The sequence below is a fragment of the Antrostomus carolinensis genome, unplaced genomic scaffold, assembly GCF_000700745.2.
Source record: "Antrostomus carolinensis isolate BGI_N321 unplaced genomic scaffold, ASM70074v2 scaffold11292, whole genome shotgun sequence".
Lineage (NCBI taxonomy): Eukaryota > Metazoa > Chordata > Aves > Caprimulgiformes > Caprimulgidae > Antrostomus > Antrostomus carolinensis.
In genome coordinates this window covers 40,069-58,435 of record NW_010299104.1, presented here as the reverse complement: position 1 = coordinate 58,435, position 18,367 = coordinate 40,069, and the positions used below count along the sequence as shown (strand labels likewise).

General features: G+C 45.7%; 1 protein-coding gene across 1 annotated transcript in view; it reads left to right on the top strand.

Moving 5' to 3' along the window:
* The window catches only part of TH (tyrosine hydroxylase), a 17,598-nt gene extending 687 nt beyond the window's left edge, over positions 1–16,911 (top strand). The window contains exons 2-13 of the mRNA XM_010162685.1: positions 3,987–4,196; positions 7,764–7,938; positions 8,724–8,812; positions 9,021–9,088; positions 10,849–10,899; positions 11,687–11,832; positions 12,230–12,365; positions 12,476–12,545; positions 12,873–12,929; positions 13,539–13,634; positions 13,806–13,939; positions 16,752–16,911. Of these exons, the coding sequence (XP_010160987.1) occupies positions 3,987–4,196; positions 7,764–7,938; positions 8,724–8,812; positions 9,021–9,088; positions 10,849–10,899; positions 11,687–11,832; positions 12,230–12,365; positions 12,476–12,545; positions 12,873–12,929; positions 13,539–13,634; positions 13,806–13,939; positions 16,752–16,911 (1,392 nt within the window). The remainder of the gene's footprint in view (positions 1–3,986; positions 4,197–7,763; positions 7,939–8,723; positions 8,813–9,020; positions 9,089–10,848; positions 10,900–11,686; positions 11,833–12,229; positions 12,366–12,475; positions 12,546–12,872; positions 12,930–13,538; positions 13,635–13,805; positions 13,940–16,751) is intronic.
* The last annotated feature ends 1,456 nt before the right edge of the window (positions 16,912–18,367 follow it).

The window sequence follows — 18,367 nt, the reverse complement described above, 5'->3', positions numbered from 1 at the left end:
CTGTCAAGTGCCTTTGGACAGCCAAGTCTGGCCAACCCATTGGCCTGGCTGGAGGGACAGGAACCCAAATGCCAGGGCAGGCAGGAGGAGCCCGGAGACTCCCAGCGTGGGACAGTCCTGTGGGTCAGAGATGTGGCCAGGCTACGGGTGACCCTGGAGGAGCCAGAGCAGCTGGTGGCAGCGAGTGCACCAGGAGGGGACCCCTTGGGATGCTCAGCAGGAGGAAGCCCAGGATTTGAGCTGGGTTAGGGAGCAGATGTGTTTGGCAGGGTGACTCCATAGAACTCCCCATTTCCCTCCCTTACCCTCACTGCCTTTTCCACCTGCTCTCCTCTTAACCCTCTGTGGTGCTCTGGCTCAGTAAGATCAGCCACTACACAGGCAGTGAGAGGTGTTTTGGGGAGTAGAGCATGCTGGAAAGGAAGGAAAACATTTAAGAAACAAGGAGGTAAGCTTGCTTTCTCTAATAAATGGAAACCAGGGTTGGCTTCCCTCTCACACAACCATTTTCATCCTGGCAAAATAATGAACACTTAAGTGGTTCTTGAAAACCTGGTATTTTCCAGGCTGCTCATCAAATCAGTACTTGAGATGCTTGTTGCTGTCCTGAGAAGGAGCAAGTGTTTGATTATTACACACTGTGGGGTGCTGCTTCGTGTTTGATGGGAAACGAGCCCCTGAACGAAGGAGCCAGAGGAATTTGGGTTCACCAGGTTTGCTGGCAGGAATTTGACAGCCAGTTTGGGGTGAGTGGCTCCTCCAGCCTGGGGCTGACATAAAACCTCGACCTATCTTTGAATGGAAATTCTCACAAAAATAATAAAAGAATAACCTGACCCCTGTTAGGGTCAGTCAGAGAGCAGGCTGCATGGAAAGCTTTGTCCTTTGCTTCACCTAGCACAGGAGCTCACCACAATCCCAACACATCTTGCTGGCTTGTACCAGACAAGAGCCATGACTCTGCATTTGTATGTGACACTGCATGTCCCTGGCCCTCATGGTGCTGGCGTGACCACCCAGCCCTGGTTAACCATCTCCAGCAGGTCTAAAGGGTTCTCTTGCCATTAACCAGCACCTTGCTGCAGGGGAAACTGTGCAAACTGGGGGGGAAAAAAAGACCTTTGCAATTCCAGAATTTATCTACACCAGCAGGTATTTTACAAGTCAGCTGGGCCAGTCAAACATCAAACCCACACCGTGGAAAAATCTTTTGTTAGGTTAGTTTTTCTGCTGCTAATAGTTTTTACAAGACACCCTGGGGCTGTAGCTGGAACAGGGTTATGGAGCACACAAGCAGAGCCAGGCAGGAGATAGCAGCTGGAGGCAAGAGCACCCAAGGAAGCAGGGGTGGGACATTACTGTCCCCATGCTGCAGGGAGAGAAACAGTCTTTACAATCCTTCCTGCTTGCTGCAAATAATGAGGCAGGGAAAAAAACCAACCAAAACAACTAAAGTACTTTAATTCAGAGTTTTTGATGGCAGTGCTTAGGCAGGGCACTCTGAGCTGCAGTGAATTCAAAGAAGGAAAAATGAACTAACTGTTCATAAGACCGTATCAGACTCAGACCCCAGTCAGGCAAATAAATGCTTTGCAAAATCAAATTAAACTTCTCACTGTAGCCAGATGTGCACTCAGGGAGCTTGTCTGCAAGGCAATTCGGGAATTCCATGTACCAGTGCCTTCTGAAGAGAGGCAGGCATTTATCAGGAGAGATCTGTTTGGTTCATTTATGTGCCAGATTCCTAATTTCCAGCACAAGGAGGTACCTGATGAGTGTAAATGTACAGGGCAGAGGAGAGGATGGTGGGACGGGGAGCATGTAGCCAGGCAGCCTCTACCTGGCAGAAGAGGCAGGAGGCAGGTTCCTCCCAGCACTCTTGTCCCATGCAAAATTCAGCCTCTTTCTTTTCTTTCTTAAAAGAGAGAAAGAGAGAAAGAGAGAAAGAGAGAAGGAGAGAAAGAGAGAAAGAGAGAAAGAGAGAAAGAGAAAGAAAGAAAGAAAGAAAGAAAGAAAGAAAGAAAGAAAGAAAGAAAGAAAGAAAGAAAGAAAGAAAGAAAGAAAGAAAGAAAGAAAGAAAGAAAGAAAGAAAATAAAAGAAAGAAAATATCCACCCAAACGATGCCAGCATGGAGCTAAGTAGCTTCCAGGATGCCTTGACAGGGACCAAAACCCTCTGCTCCTGCCTGCCAGACCCAGCACATTGGTTTAACTGGTTGTGGCTGCCTCTCCCAGTGTGGCTTTCCAGTCACACAGGTCTTCTCACTATTTAAACCTCTTCCAGTCAGATTTTAACTAGATTTACAGCCTAAACATAGGAGTCTAAATTCCCTTCTCTCCCCCAGAAGTAAAATCCTGCTTCACCTCTATGCCTTGGGGCACATTGTGATAAAACACCCTTGGCTGAAGCACTGCCTGGCACAGCCCAGTGACTGTGGCAAGCACAGGGCTGTTTGCCCTGCTTATTGCAGACACTTTAAAGTAAACACCAGCTTAGCTTTAAACACGGCGGCGATATAAAACACACGCTTAAAGCTGAGCACGTGCTCACAAGCTTTTAAAAGTTATGCCCCAGGATATTATCTGTCTTCTGTCTTTGGGTTTGAACACTGTCAATTTAGACAAGTAGCAATATGTGCTTATTTGTTAGAAGATGTCTGTGCCACAAGGAATAAAGGGATTGAGGATCAGCAAATATCATACCAGAGGGGTCTCATTATTAAAAAAGGACCAGATAGAAGTGTGTGGGCTGGCACTTCCGTGTGCTGCATTTTTCAGGCTACCTTTAAAATGTCAGCTTTACACCGAGAAAGTGTCCAAGAGGGTTTGCACAGGAAGCATTAGTTACTGATGGTGGGCTTTGAAAAATCAGAGAGAAAATGGACTTAGTAGTTGAGCAAGCTGCCTTTTTAAAAAGAAAACATTCTATAAATTTCACAAGGTAAGGAAGGCTCTGCTTGGTTAGCATCTATCTCTGTTCCAGATCTTTTCCAATGTAATCAGAGGGAAGACTGCAGCCAATCCTGCTCTATGCAGGTGCTGGATGGCTTTATGTTCTGCTCCTTCTTCAGTGCTGCCCCAGGTTTCTTTTAGCAAGTCCTGAAGGTTTGTCATCTGGTTTGGTTATCGAACACAAAAAATTGGAACCAGCTGAGCTGCCTCTAAATGGAAAACTAGTTGTAAAAAGATGAAAACTAAATAAGTTAGTACAAGAGCTATTGGTATAACAAAAGAAACAGCAGTGGTGGAAATAGGTTGTTGCTCACTATAAATATAAATGAGTGACCTAACATGATCCCAGGCACAGACTTGCAGCATTTTAGGTGGAATTCCAAGTAGCAGAAATCTGCAGGAGTTTGTTGGGACAAAACAAATCTATAGATCATTGGGAGTAATTTCTTTTCTGGGGTGTATGGTTGTGGTTCCAATTACAATTCAATAGACAAGCACCCACTTAATATCAGAGGAAGATGTTGCATTGGATCCTGGGAGCAGTTTAGCTAAGCCACCGTGCTAGGACACTTTCAGACAGTTCATGTTTCTTGTCCAGGCCACAGCTGTGGCCTTCAGCTGTCCCTCATTGCATATCTTTTTCTCAGATGACTTCAGTTTATCTAACACCTCTCCTCTTGAGTTCATCAGACACCTGAAAACTGTGTAAGATTGTTTCTGATTTTTATTTTTTGAAGAATATTGAGAACTGTTTCTAGGGAATGTTGGGGGAGGGGGGGGACCTACTGTCTAGTCATACTATAAGGATATTTTACACAGATTTTTTCCTAAAGCTTCACGTTTCTGAAAGTTCAATTCTAAAGCCTCAATCCTCATCACCAGATCTTCCTCTATAAAGCCAGGCAAGTCAGTTCAACCCTCCCCTTCTTCCTCTGTTGAGACACATTGGCCACACCTCACCCAGCTACTGGGGATGACTCTGATCTCCCCTACAGCTCTATCAGAAGTGTTATTTATTTCTGTTCTGCCTTCAGTCACCACGGTTCATTGGTAGACGTCAAAGCCTCATTGAAGATGCCAGGAAGGAAAGAGAGGTTTTTTCCCCCCCCCCAGCCACTGATGCTGCAGAGTCTACAGAGACCATTGTCTTTGAGGAGAAGGATGGGAGAGCCATGCTGAACCTCTTCTTCATGCTCAAGGGAGCCAAGACTTCACCACTGTCCCGTGCACTTAAGGTATTTGAGGTGAGTACCTAACTTAATCTGTTGTGTGGGATTCAAGGAACACACTACAGGTTTCATGGCTGTTCTGTGAGAATTATCACTTGAGTCTACTAAAGAAGACTCAGACTAGGTCTGCCTGCTGTGAATTACCAGTTAATTGTCTGATGTCCCCACAGTCATGCTTTGCTCATGCCCCAACATGCCCTCACTTTCCATCAGTAAGAGTAAGCCATACTCTGTCTGGTAGTGCTGTCAAGCTCTGGGCTTAACTTTGCTTACTTACTTGATCCAGCCACACAGTTTCACACCTACAATCCATACCCTTGTGGCCTGTAGCATGCTCTGACATCCCCCTCCACCACTCAGCACTTCGACTTCATGCACAGGACTCTGATCCCACATTCAAAGCAAGCCATGTCCTCTCCATAGCTACAGACCAAACCCACCTTACTTGTGGGTCAAGGCTTTGATACTCTCTGAATGGAATTGTCACATTGGTCCCTGATCACAAAATTACAGGAACAACTTCACTCTGGATGTAAAACTGGTATATTGATTTCAGAATTACCTCCCTACTTCAGGGATGAATTTGATTCACCTGTTAAAGGTTCTGTTGGTTCCCCCCAGAGATGTGCCCTGTATATGGCTTTAATACCAAGGCAAGCTGGTAACTAATTGAGCTTTTTCCCCCTAGCCAGCAAGATAACGTTGCATTATCAAGGGTATCAGAACTATGAATTAAAAGACTGAAATAAGTGCTGCCTATTTAAACAGTAATCCAAACATGACACCTTGCATTTGTGTAGTACATTTTCATCCAGAAGGATTCAAAAGTGTTTTGCAAACTGAGGTTCTGAGATCTGTTTTATCTACAGTAGTTTAATTTCATTGACTTCAGCAGTGAGAGGCGAGGACAATTTGTTCCTATTAATCAGTCATGTGGGTTGTAAGAGGCCTCCAGAGGTCTCTAGTCCAACCTCCTGCTCAGAGCAGGTCCAGTCACAGCAGGTTGCTCGGGGCTGTGCTTGTTGCATTTTGAATATCACCAAGGCAGAGATCCCACAGTCTCCTTGGATCCTTTGGGTAGTGTTTGACTGCCTTCATGGTAAAAAGGTTTTTCACTTTTGTTTTTCCCTTTAATGTCCTTGCTTCCAGCTTGTGCCCATTGTCTCTTCTCCACCTACTATGTACTTTTCAGATGAGTCTGGCTTTGTCTTCTTTACACCCTCCTACCAGGTCCTAGTAGACAGTGAACCAATCTCCTATGCCCCCTCACTTCTTAAGGCTGAACAAATCAAATTCCTCAATCTTTCTTCATATAACATTGTGCTCCAGCCTCCTGAGCATCTTGGCAGCCCTCTGCTATAGCTGCTATAGCACATCAGTGTCTTTCTTCTACGGGACATGGTACTCCAGAAGTGGAGATATACCAGATAGACAGGAGGAATCACTTCCTTTGACCTGTTGTCTACAGTCTTGCTACTACAATTCAGTATGTGGTTGGCTTTTCTGGTCACAAGGGCATGTTGCTCACTCATATATTAATACACACGTTAATTATATAACACCTTCTTCCCCAAGAAATGCAGCCAATTCTGGGGTAAAAACAGATCACCAGCAACACTGTACAGCAGAATCACCACCTAACGGCTGTAAACATACAGGAAGTGTGTTTAGGAGATAAGTGTTTCCCTGGAATTGTAGGACATTCTAGCTATTCGTTGCCCATGCAGTACTAGCTCTGATAATCTAAGATCTTCAGCAATTACAAAACATCTTGTGTCACCTCTACGAGGACTGTTGCAAGAAAAGCTCTTTTTTGGGCAACATATGGTTCTTGTTTAAAGACTGAGAGAATCTCTAAGACAAGCTTGTCATACAAAAGCCTCGGTGTTGCCATGATTGGGGTCTCCTTCCTAGAAGTGCGCAGCTACCAGGTAAGGCATGAAAAATCCATCAGTGTAACATTTCAAATGGAACAGACTGCTTAGTGGGTATGGAGCAGAGATGTGTAGGCTCTTGTACTTGGTAGGTTTTGTTACACTGCATTTAAAATCTATAATTTAAACAAATTTTAAAACATCAAGCAAGAAGTAGGGGCAGCTTATGTTAAAATATTACTTGTTTCTTCCTGGAGCCATTTGCTTGCTTCATCAAGAGCTTTTCTAGTAAAAAAGCTCTTTGAGCTTGTCGCAGAGAGAACTTTAAATATAATAAAAAGGCAAGCATGTCAAGCCACAACAGAAGAAGATTCATTTCCTAGATCCCTCTGGCAATGCAGGTACAAGATATGAAAGCAGACGGGCATAATGACATTTGCCTCATCATGAACCAGGCTGCAGGGAAGCTGGTTTCACTCTTCTGTATGTGCTACATGCAGCCAAAGCATAGGTAATGCAATCACGGCTGTCAGATTAATGCAAAGGTATTGATTGTGGAGGGGACAATGTAATAGTGAAGTTGGTAGGTACATTAAAAAACACGGTCCTAAATTTAATTTACCTGTGGCATCGCATCTGTTCCTTCTCATCTCTCTGCCTCTGATTAACAAAAGAAATTATATCCCTTCCTCTACCAAAGATCTTGCAGAGACTTTGGAAAGGCTGGGGTCGTTGCCCAAGGATTTTGAAAACTTCCAGTTTTCAGTGAGCTGAAGAAAATATCCACAAATCTACCAGCACCCTTTGGAAGACTCCACACACCATTTTATCTCCTTATTATTCTTTGGGGGTGGTCAGTGCTAATAATGAACCCGAATGATACCAGTTTTGATCGTGAGCCCCAAATTAGTGCCCCGGCGGAGCGGGTGGGGCTGAGCCCTGGCAGTTCAGAACCCTGGACAGCGGCCGCCGCCGGGCAGCGCCCCCCCCTTCCTCCTTCTACGTCATCGCCAACGCCCCCCAACCAGCAAAAACCCGCCTTTGCCTTGAGTGGGAGACTGAAGGAAAAGGGGTCATAGGAGGTGCCATTTGCTACATCAATTTCACCTCTTGATAGGATCTTCTTTCCAGGGAGACCTTCTAATGGCCTTCCAGTACCTGAAGGGGCTCCAGGAAGGGTGGGGAGGGACTTTGGACAAGGGCAGGGAGTGACAGGACAATGGGCAATGGTTATAAACTGGACAAGGGTAGATTTAGATGAGATATGAGGAAGAAATTCTTGGCTGTGAGGGTGGTGAGACACTGGCCCAGGTTGCCCAGAGAAGCTGTGGCTGCTTCTTCCTGGAAGTGTTGAAGGCCAGGCTGGATGAGGCTTTGAGCAACCTGGTCTAGTGGAAGGTGTCCCTGCTGCTGGCAGGGGGGTTGGAACTGGATGAGCTTTAATGTCCCTTTCAACCCAAACCATCCTATGACTCTATGATTCTTTGCCCCTGTGGAAGTCTTCTGTTGATTGTTTTTAACCAGCCCCACTGGTTGTTTGTCCAAAAGGAAAAATTGTGGAGTTAATGGATAAGTGTGTTTACCCCAGTGTGGGTAAAAAAAGAGGAAGAGATAAGGAGTCTCTCCCAAATGTATCTGCTAGGGAAGTACCACTTGGTGTTTCAAGTGTTGTTTGATGTTTTTGTTCTCCTTTTCCATGTCCCAAAAGACATTTGAAGCTAAAATTCACCACCTGGAGACCAGGCTTAGCCGAAAGCCCCGTGAAGGAACTGCTGAGCTGGAGTACTTTGTGCGCTTTGAAGTCCATAGCTCTGACCTCAATACTTTCATGAGCTCCATCAAGAGGGTAGCAGAAGATGTGAGGACAACTAAGGAAGATAAATGTAAGGAACTTACAAACTATTTAATTTTTGGTGATAGGCTGTAGAAACAGGGTGGACACTTTGTTATCCTCAGAGAAGGAGAATGGCTACTGTATGCTGAATTTGACCAAAACATAAAAGACTGCCTCTGGCACACCTGAATCCTGGGAGCTGCTTTCCTCCTTGTCCCTCTCTCAATAGCCTCCAGAGTACATAGCCCATTCTCCTGGTGCTAGATTGAAAAAAACAGAAATAGGAGATTAAATTTCATGCTTTGTTCACACCTCTCCTCCAGAGTTCTCTATCCCTACTCCAGTGTTTTACATTATAAATGTAAAGTAGTTTCCTACCCACGTGTCAGGAACTCTGTACAGATCCAACACTAAACTGCAAGACACTCCCCATGCCAACCTGTTCTGAAGACAGGGTGATTGTTATTATAAAATATCCCTAGAGATCTGCAGTGATCGCTCTGCAACCAGTTGGACCTCTGGATTTGTTTTTAATGTGAAGTCTAGAGTCTTTAAAATCCACTTTTCATCTCCTTGATTAATTTTGTCACAAAATACTCTGCTGAGGGATGGGCAGGGAAGCCATGTGAAGCAGATCGTGGCATTAGATCTGACTTTAGGATGAGAGCATTGAGAGTGTGGGACTACTTCCCAGAAGGCACAGCTGTGTCATGTGCTGTTTGTTGTGCATACACTAAATCAGATGTATCTTATCCAACCTCACAACCCATTCTCAGCAGGAGATGCTCTATCTTCTCTTCCACATCCAGTTTTTCTCTTTCTCTCTCCCCACAGTTCACTGGTTTCCCAGAAAAATCTGTGAATTGGACAAGTGCCACCATTTGGTCACCAAGTTTGACCCTGACTTGGACCTGGATCATCCAGTGAGTTAGTCTGTGTGGGCACGTCTTCACATTGGAGTCCTGAGCTTTCCCTCAGAAGCAGGGAGCTGGAGAACTATTAGTGTGGCTGGTCACTTAACTGTAGTGCAATCAATGAGAGAAATTTCTCCAGCCAGTGATGAAATTTTTGGGGTGAGAAGTTTTGATAACCAATTAAAAATCCTTTCTCTGTTCCTATTTGTCATCACAGGGCTACTCTGACCCAGCGTATCGCCAGCGAAGGAAATCGATAGCAGAAATTGCTTTTCACTATAAGCAGTAAGTCTCTTTCCTAACATCCATGCAGGGACAATGCCATGTCAATGCAACCTCTTGGGAAGTCATTGTGCTACCTGCATGAGACTTTTATATTTTGTCTCCCCATTCAGCCTTGCCAGCTCTTTTTGTGTCCCTCTTCTCTCTATGTATTCCAGTCTCTTCTTAATTAAAAACTGTCTGTGATCATTAATTCATCCATTGAGAAAGCCAGAATAAACCTCCTGCATAACAAAAGCCACATAGAATTCCATCAGGCCTCAAACTTGATTTTGCAATGTAGCATCTCTTCTAGAATGACATCTAGTTTCAACTTCAGTGTGTCAAGTACTGAAAAAGCTACCACGTACCCAGAAAACTTGTTCCAATTGTTCCCAGAAAACTTGTTCCAATTGTTCATTATCCTGGCTGAGAAAAAAATGTGGGGTTTATTTCTAAACTGTACTTTGGTAACTTTAGCTTTCACCCAGTGGATCTTGCATGTCTTTCATCTGCTAGATTGAATTCTGCTATCAGATTTATTCTTTTTTTTTTGCTGTGAGGGTATTTATAGACTAAATGATTCACCTCCTAACTCTCTTTTGTAAATTAAATAGATTCCAGTAATGGTCTCATCATTGTCTTATATAGATTTAAGACTATCTTTTGTACTCCTACTTAATACTCCTGTTCTGATACATGCAGTGATAACATTCAGGCTCTTCACTACAACATTAAACAGAGCTCTAATATTCAGTTGAGCTTGGAAAATGTTCCCTAGATGCTGTTCAGTAACACTGCCTTCCACTGTAGCATCTCCTTCTCTGAGCAAGACTTTAAATGTACATTTCTGTAGCGAGCTGTGCTGAAAGCAGGCTATGGAAATTAGGTGGGTCACCTTCTTGAGCTACCCTTGCAACCAGTGTGATCCCAGCATGGCTTTCTGCTCTGTTAGGTTTCATGTTCTTTGCAGATTTGAAGCCCAGAATATAGACATTGATGTTTTTACCTCTGTACTGATACTAAATGCACAGAAAGTCATTGGGACACGGGAAGAAATACTGTCCTGAGATGATGCACCCATTTAAGATGTCTTCTCTCATGTCTCATCTGCAGGTTTGCATTTACGAGCTGCTGTGTAGCCTCCCTTCAGGCTGTTAATGGAAAAGGAACGCTGATTTATCGCTGTAATATATGAATATCTCATTTGTTCAAGTACAGAACAGAAGGATTTAGGAAATACAGTTGCTAATTAAGATGCAGAAAAGGCAAAAGTGTCGATCTTCTTTAGTTCCCTTATATCAAAGTTAATATTTTCTTTTCTTGCCATCCTTAATCTTACTGACAATATATTTTTCTGCAGTTCAAATGTCTTTAGTTTTCCTTATAAGCTTCCTTTTATTTTGCAGACACTGATTAATTCTTGGAGCCATCGGCACCCTGAAGTTCAGGCACATGAAATTAATTTATTTTCACACAAAGTTTCAATTTTTCCCAGTGAACCCCCTTTTTTTTTTTCCTGGAAAATATTATGTCTGCTGAACTTTTGCTCATCCCTTGTTAATTTATAACCTCTGGCTAAATTAATGCTTTTCTCTGTGTCTGTGTATTTGTTGCACCTGTACAAAGCCCCCAAGGCTTCGTCTTTCCTGTCACCCCTTTATTTGGTTTAAAGAAGACTGACCAACATCATGCAGAACTTCTCCAAAGTTCTTCCTTCTCAAAGGGAAGAGGAGCCTGGTTTGTGCTCTGCTGCTGTCGGTAACGATGTGTTTGCCTTGCAGCGGGGACCCGATCCCTCATGTGGAGTACACGGCAGAGGAGATCGCGACCTGGTGAGCACTGGTTTAATCTGTGACCTTTATTGGCTTCACCAGTAGAAGCTGTGAAATAAAACCTAAATGGTTAGGGTGTGACCTCTTGAAAAATGTATCTGGAGTGCAACCATCCTCTTGAATGGCTTGTTATAAAAACCAGTAACTCATTGCACGATGTTTTATGGTAGGGACTGCATTTGGGAGAGCAAGCTACCTCCAAAACAACGATGCTCTCTCTCCTCCTCTCTTGAGGCTGCACAGAGAGCACTTTCACACTGCAGCCCCCAGGACTTTCCTCCAAAGGAGCCTCCCCAGAGAGTGAGGTGGACAATTTGGAGTCCCACTTCTCTAGGGGGAGAGAGAAAGAAGTTTGAGGCCCATGGTGAATATCTGCATAGTACCTCATTGGCCTCACTTAGAAAAAAGCTTCCTTTGAACATGATTATTTCCAAGAGTGTTGCTGCAGAAGTGTCTCTGCAAACAAAGCCACTTCGTATGAGCTGAGTACGCAGGCTCCTAAATGAGGTCATCTCCTGGTTGTATTGACCGTCTTCATCATGCAACATCTGGAGCTAATCTACAGGGAATATTTTAATTCTAGTTAATACCTTTTATTCAGTCTTCTGACTTTCAAGGTCAGAAATAGGTCTGTGCAGATACAACTGCTGACTTTACACTTAGTGGTAGAGAAAGGCAAAAAGACAAGAAACCTAGAGGCATGAGTCCTTGATGAATGTGTAACCAGAGGACAGGAGAGGACTAGACGCATCAAGGCACTGAACATCTGCCACCTCTTGTCCTGAAGGAAGGAGGTGTACAGCACCCTGAAGAGCCTGTACCCCACCCATGCCTGCAAGGAGTATCTCGAAGCTTTCAATCTACTGGAGAAATTCTGCGGCTACAATGAGAACAGCATCCCTCAGCTGGAGGAGGTCTCCCGCTTCCTGAAAGGTGGGTACAAGCCTGGGGAACCCAGGTCCAGGGGTCTGCCAAGGCTCCAGCATGGTGGTGGCAGCTGCAGCCAGGAAACTTGAACCTGGAGGAGGATTGTGTGAGCTGAGATTTGGGAGGAGAGCTGGTGGAGGTTTGTGCATTGCCCACAGAGGACAGAAGTAGAGCCCAGGTGGTGGGGACTGCAGCTAAACACAGTGGGCTACAACTGAAGGTCAAGCCCATAGTCAAATAATCCCACTGAGCACCTAAAGAGGAGTTGCTCCCTAGTAGAAGCAAAACCATTAGGCTTGGCACAGCAGAAGCCCTTTAATTTCCAGCACTGATGCTTTTGCTGTCCGTGCTGGGAACACGGAACACCAGCACAGCCCTGCAGAGATGATACGTGCTGTTTCAGAGAGGACTGGCTTCCAGCTCCGGCCGGTGGCTGGCTTGCTGTCGGCGCGGGATTTCCTTGCCAGCCTGGCCTTCCGTGTCTTCCAGTGCACACAGTACATCCGCCACGCGTCCTCACCCATGCACTCCCCCGAGCCGTGAGTATTGCCCAGCCCCAATGGCCTCCCCTGCCCAGACATCCCACCTGGCCAGCAATTAACCCTGCTCCCTAACGGACTTTTCCTCCTCTCCCCCTGGGCATTGGCAGGGATTGCTGTCACGAGCTGCTGGGGCACGTCCCGATGCTGGCTGACAAGACATTTGCCCAGTTCTCTCAGGTAAGGTGTTCTTCTGCTTCCTTGCACCCGAGATGGGAACCCAGCCCAACTCTAGCCTTGCCACTAAACCCTTCTTGTGCTAGGATTTATTTATATTGAATATGACATTCAGGAACCCTAGTGATGAACCGAGAACCCTAATACAGATTAAAAAAATCAGACTCTGCAGCAAATAATTTCTAGACTGAGCATGATGAAGCCCAGCAGATACGTGGCAGTGCAGGGCAATAAAATCTGTTGTCTCAAGGCAACAAAACAGAGCAATTCACACATAAGGTCCTCAGACCAAATCTGTCCTGATGTTTGCCCCTTCCCTTCTCTTCCCAGGACATTGGTCTGGCGTCTCTGGGAGCAACTGATGAAGAAATTGAGAAACTTTCCACGGTAAGTGTTCCTTTTTGCTGGATGGGGGCCCTGAACCCTCCAGCAGCACTTCTGCAGTATCAAAGGGACTGGTCCAGCCTGGTCTCCCCAGTTTGCAGGCTCTGAGTCCCTACCCAAGCTGCCCCAGCCCTGCTCTTTCACGATGACCGTGCAGAGCAGAGATCAGTTAAACAGCAGAGCTCACTTGCACATTAACCCAATTTTCTCAGGCACCAGAGTATCATCAAGCATCGTATTTCTAACGACAGCACTGCTGGGACTCTTTGGGATGAGATTGAATGTCATTTGCTTCCTTTGGCTCTCCCTCAGCAAGGTGACCTGTCCTGCTCCAAGGGCACCGAATGGCAGCACCGTGCAGCAGCCAGGCATGCAGGGGACCAGCCCAGGGACACAGTTTCCATCTGTCCCAGTGTGTCAGCAACTTAGTTTAGCACTTTGTTCTGGCAGCGATGGGTTCAGGGTAAGGAGGAAGGGACAAAGTGCTAGGTGCCCGTTCATTTAAACAACCCCAGACCCCAGCCATGATGCAAGGGCTCAGAAGTGACAGGGAGATGAAGATGAGGAGCTGTGTTCCCTATGAATTATCCAATTTTCTTTCTCCTTTCACAGCTTTACTGGTTTACGGTGGAGTTTGGGCTCTGCAGACAGAATGGGATAGTCAAAGCCTATGGAGCTGGGCTCCTGTCTTCCTATGGGGAGCTCATAGTAAGTCCCAGCATAACTTTCCTCCCTGCTCTAGACCCTGTACAGCAAAAACCCTTCTTCCTCTGCACAGCTCCAATGACTTTACCTGATCTTTTCTCCACCTCTGTCTATCACATATGTGCTTTGCAATCCCCTAAATTTCATGCTGGAATTTTTCTGCTCTATCCATAGCACTCCTTGTCAGATGAGCCAGAAGTGCGGGACTTCGACCCTGATGCTGCTGCTGTTCAGCCCTACCAGGATCAGAACTACCAGCCTGTATATTTTGTGTCCGAGAGCTTCAGTGATGCCAAAAGTAAACTGAGGTAGGACTGGGCAGTAGACCCAAACAGAAGGAAATTAAGTTATAATATATTGAAACAGGGCTTGACACCATGGCTGCTTTCAGTTCAAGGTCTCAGAAGTACTCTGGAAACTGTTGTCAGGTCTTTCAAAGTAAAGTGATTATTCATTTCCTACAGCATCCAGCTTCAGTCCCTTGGATTTGCCTAAGAGCCCCCCAAAAATATTAAGAACTCGAGGGCATGGGATGGAGTGGGAGACACTCTTGGTGACAAGACTGAGGCAGCGAGAGAGGGGACAAATCTAGTTCATCTGCCTGGTTCTCATAGGAAGGAGTTACAGACTATCTCCAGTTCCCAGGGGAGGCCAAGCAACATAACAGAGGGCTGGAGGTCGAGAAATTGGAGACCCAAACCACCCACCAGGACCCCCTCTGCTTCCTTGCTACAGAAGGGCCAAGTGACACAGGTCAGGTTCTGGCTGTCCTTCACAGGAGCATCTCACCAACATGTGTCCTGAAACATGGGCTTCTGCATCCTGTAAAATTTTGCTTTGTGGGTGAAAGTTTTAGGAGAAGGTTGAAGAGCTGCTCAAAACAATGGGATTCTCTGAATTTAGGATGCAGGAAGATGTTTGTCTTTCTGTGCAGCTGCTGGACAACTTACCCATTTATCATCCAACCAGCAAAAAAATCCCAGGCATCATTAGTAGCTCATACATGAACAAAACAAATTTGCTTGATGTGGATAGATTTATCCATGGAAAAAAAAAAAAGGAACTTTTGCCACCTAGACTGGTTAACATGGGTTAGCAGACCCCAGACAGCATCCCACCAGTGAAACTGGGTTTCAGTCCATCCCATGGGACTGCAAACAGGATAGAGAGGGGCAGCTCTACCCATGGACATCTGTTCAGAAGTGCATTTTCTTGGCCACACCCAGAATGAGGAAAGCTCAATCCTTTAACACTGGACTGACAGAGGGAAACTTTGTCTATACCATTTTATGATAGCTGAGGAAAGGGATAGGATAAGCTGAGGTATTAGAAAATGTATATGACTTTGCAGTTCCTGCAAGTGGAGTATTTCATATAAATAATGTGGTGAGGACTGCTATATTTCAACTTCTGCTTTTATTACCCTCACTTGTACTGTTCATACAACCCAGAGTCCAGCTGCTCAAAAGCAAGCACCTGGGGAGCCTGTCCTCTCACACACACACTAAACTACTTTAAAAAACCCCCCAGCTGTTGCCTAATGAGTCATTTCCCTGCATTTAAAAAAGAAAAATACACCAAATACCCAGTCATTAGGCTAGAGGGCTTTGACAGTGACAAGCACTGCAAGTGATCCTCTTTAAAGAGACCACACAAATGTTAATTTATGAAGTGAAAGCATTAAAACATCTGCATTTTCTGCCACCATGAACCTCATTATCAGTGTTATCCCTCAAGAAATGCCTCTTTTCCTAGAAAGAAAACTTTCCACCAGTTTTCTAGGGTGGACACACACCCTCAGTGCCCTTCCAGGCACCCATGTCATATGCTTCAAAAAGGTGTCAAGTGTTGGAGGGCTGTGCTATGAGCCATCACTGTGGCATTAATAAGAGACGTGAGCTGGACCTTGCCTGGTAGAACTGAGATAAGCCCTGTCTTTTAGAATGTGGACAATGTGAGTCTGCAGAAAGCCTCTCCGTTTACACTTGGCTTTGTTTCCCTGCAAGCCTCAGCCTATGGTTGGATCATGCTGCCCCTTGGCCCTGTCTGGTGTTTTTCCCCCAAACCCCAGCAATTCCGGACTAGGCTTCCCTGTGACATGCAGTACCAGCCAGAGGAGCATCTCTCTGAGCAAGGGATGCGGTTCCTGAGCCCTGCTCCAGAGCAGACCCAGGGAAGCCACAAGAGGGTACCCTAAGCTAAGCAATTCAGGAGCCAAAGGGTGAAGCCTCAGCAGAGGTGAGGAGCCTGCCTGTTGATAGTTTTTCCCCTCATCTTCCCAGGACTTTCCAGCGTGAGATTGTAGCCATGAGGACCTAAATATAGATCCCTATCTCCATATTTATGCAGTCACTAAAGAAAAAAAATCCCTACCTTGTCAAGCATACAAGTCTTAGTGTTGGAACTGAACATGAGCAACTTTGGGGAAAACTTACCCTTGATTTGTTTTCACTCATCCACGTATTTCTTCATTAGAAAGGTAGCAACAAAGTCTTGCTCTTGAGAGGTATCAGATAAAGTCAAGCTCATCACTGAGATCTAGACTCCAGCTGTCTTTGGGTACAGTAGTGCAGCTTTACTCTAGCACATGGCTCTGGTGATGCTATTCCCATCCTCTTGCCCAGGCCTGAGTCACTGCCTGTCAAATCTATCCTTAATGCAGCTTGCAGCTAGATCCCCTCTCCCCAAGCAGAGATTAGTGAATAAATGAAAGGCAGAAAGGATTTAGGAATATAATACTGTAATAGCACAGGCTTTCCCTGTAATTAGCTTCTAAATCTCCTTGGCATTTTTGAAAAAGGAAAAAAAAAAAGAACTAGGAGTAGAGGATGCTTGGTGATGGCCACAGAGGTCACCAGTTCAGTGTACCCTCCAGTTTGATGTGAGCCCATGGAAACCCACAGTCAAAATCATGCTCTCCCTTGCTGAACAGGAGAGATCTCAACTACTGCTCTAGCCCTGTGGAGCTGGAAATGTGGGAAACCAGAGCTTTTTGTATAAACCTAGAAACTCTGCCTAGAGGAGCATTAACCCGTTGTGATCTGAGTAAATGATGATGGCTAAGGAGGGGGACTCAGGACCCATCTCTTGTACCAAGCCCTCTGCATCCTTTCCTTGCAGGAGCTACGCGGCACACATCAAGCGGCCCTTCTCGGTCAAATACGAGCCCTACACCCACAGCATCGAGCTCCTGGACAGCCCTCAGACCATCTGTCACTCCTTGGAGAGCGTAAGGGATGAGCTTCACTCGCTGATTAATGCCCTCAATGTTATCAGTTAATACAAGAACTGGGCTCTTTCCTTCCCCTCTTCCCTTGCAGCCCTAAAACCACCTGCTCTGCCCTCGCCTAGTTCCCAGCTGGTAACTCCTACCTGTCTTCTCCAAACATTTGCACTGCTGCCTGTCACCATGCAACCCCAACAGCTTTCCACTTTTGTCTGTAGGGCCAGCTCAGAGGAGGGCAGAGGGACCGGCCCAAGGCCTGCTGGCTTTTTGGGTAGCTTTTCTATTGACTGCTGGAAGACGCTTAGCACAGACCAAAAGCATGGCCAAGCTACAAAGTTCAAGTCAAGATCTGTGTGCTAGGCTCCTGGGGGTGAGGAAGAGGAGAAAAGCTTCTTTATTTAAAAAAAAAAAAAAAATTAAAAAAAAAAATAGAAAGAGAGAGAAAATCTATTTTTTGCAGTTTAAGAGAATAAATTAATCTGCTTTTTTAGCCCCAAAGCAACTCCTATAGCAACTTCATGAGGGACCCTCAGTCCCCACCATCTCCTGCCTCTTAGAGCCTCATACATTTGGGAAATACAGAGCTGCTCTAAAAGCTTTTCTGCCTGAACCAACCCTATGAGATTTGAAATTTCAGCTCCCAGCCTCCCCCTCAGCTTCTTGCACAGGGGGATGCTTGGGGACAAACCCCTGAGCTGCACCACCCCACCAGGCTGCAAAAAGCTCTCCTGAACATCTGAATTGACCTAAGCCAGGAGTTGCCTGGCTGGCAGAGAGGAGCCTTGATCTACCTGCATCCTCCCCAGCACAAGGACCCAGTGCAAGCCCTGGCCACCCCAGACCAGAGCGTGGGCACCCCCTTCAAACCCTCTTTTAAAAGCCCCAGCAGCAGGGAGTGCTCAAGAGCCCAGCTGCCACCCTTCACAGCAGATAGCAGTCATGGATATTGATGTTCCTGTGTGCTGGTGGCCCTGGGCAGCCTCAGCAGCCTCTTGGTGTCCTGAGTTGATTGGTTCTTGCAGACTGAGTGGAGCCACTGGTGTCCTGAGTTTGACAGTCCTTGGGAGGCCACAATTTCACTTTTCCAGTCTATTACACAGGTACACCATCATCTTGTTCTTAGGTATCCCAATGTCTCTGTCACCTGATGTAGCTCAGGTGTGTGACTAATGCCATCGCTGGCCATTTCTGAGGAAGGTAAGATATGATTTGGGTGCTCAAACCCAGCTCCATCCAGCTTTCACTGTAGATATGGATGGCTTGATCTGACCCAAAGCTCCCAGTTTTCCTCCCCCTGCTTTTGCCCTTCTTATCTTCTCACAGGCTGTCTCATAACTTAGCGGTTTGCTCAGAAGTTTGGCCCAAGGTTATGCAGCTGTGCAGTATCAGAGCTGGGCTTGGGATGCGTGGAGGCAGCTACACAGCTGTGGGGGACAGCAAAGGGGAGAATTACATAGTTGTTTGCATGATCAGTTATAATATTTTCTATATAGACTTTTACCATCTTTAT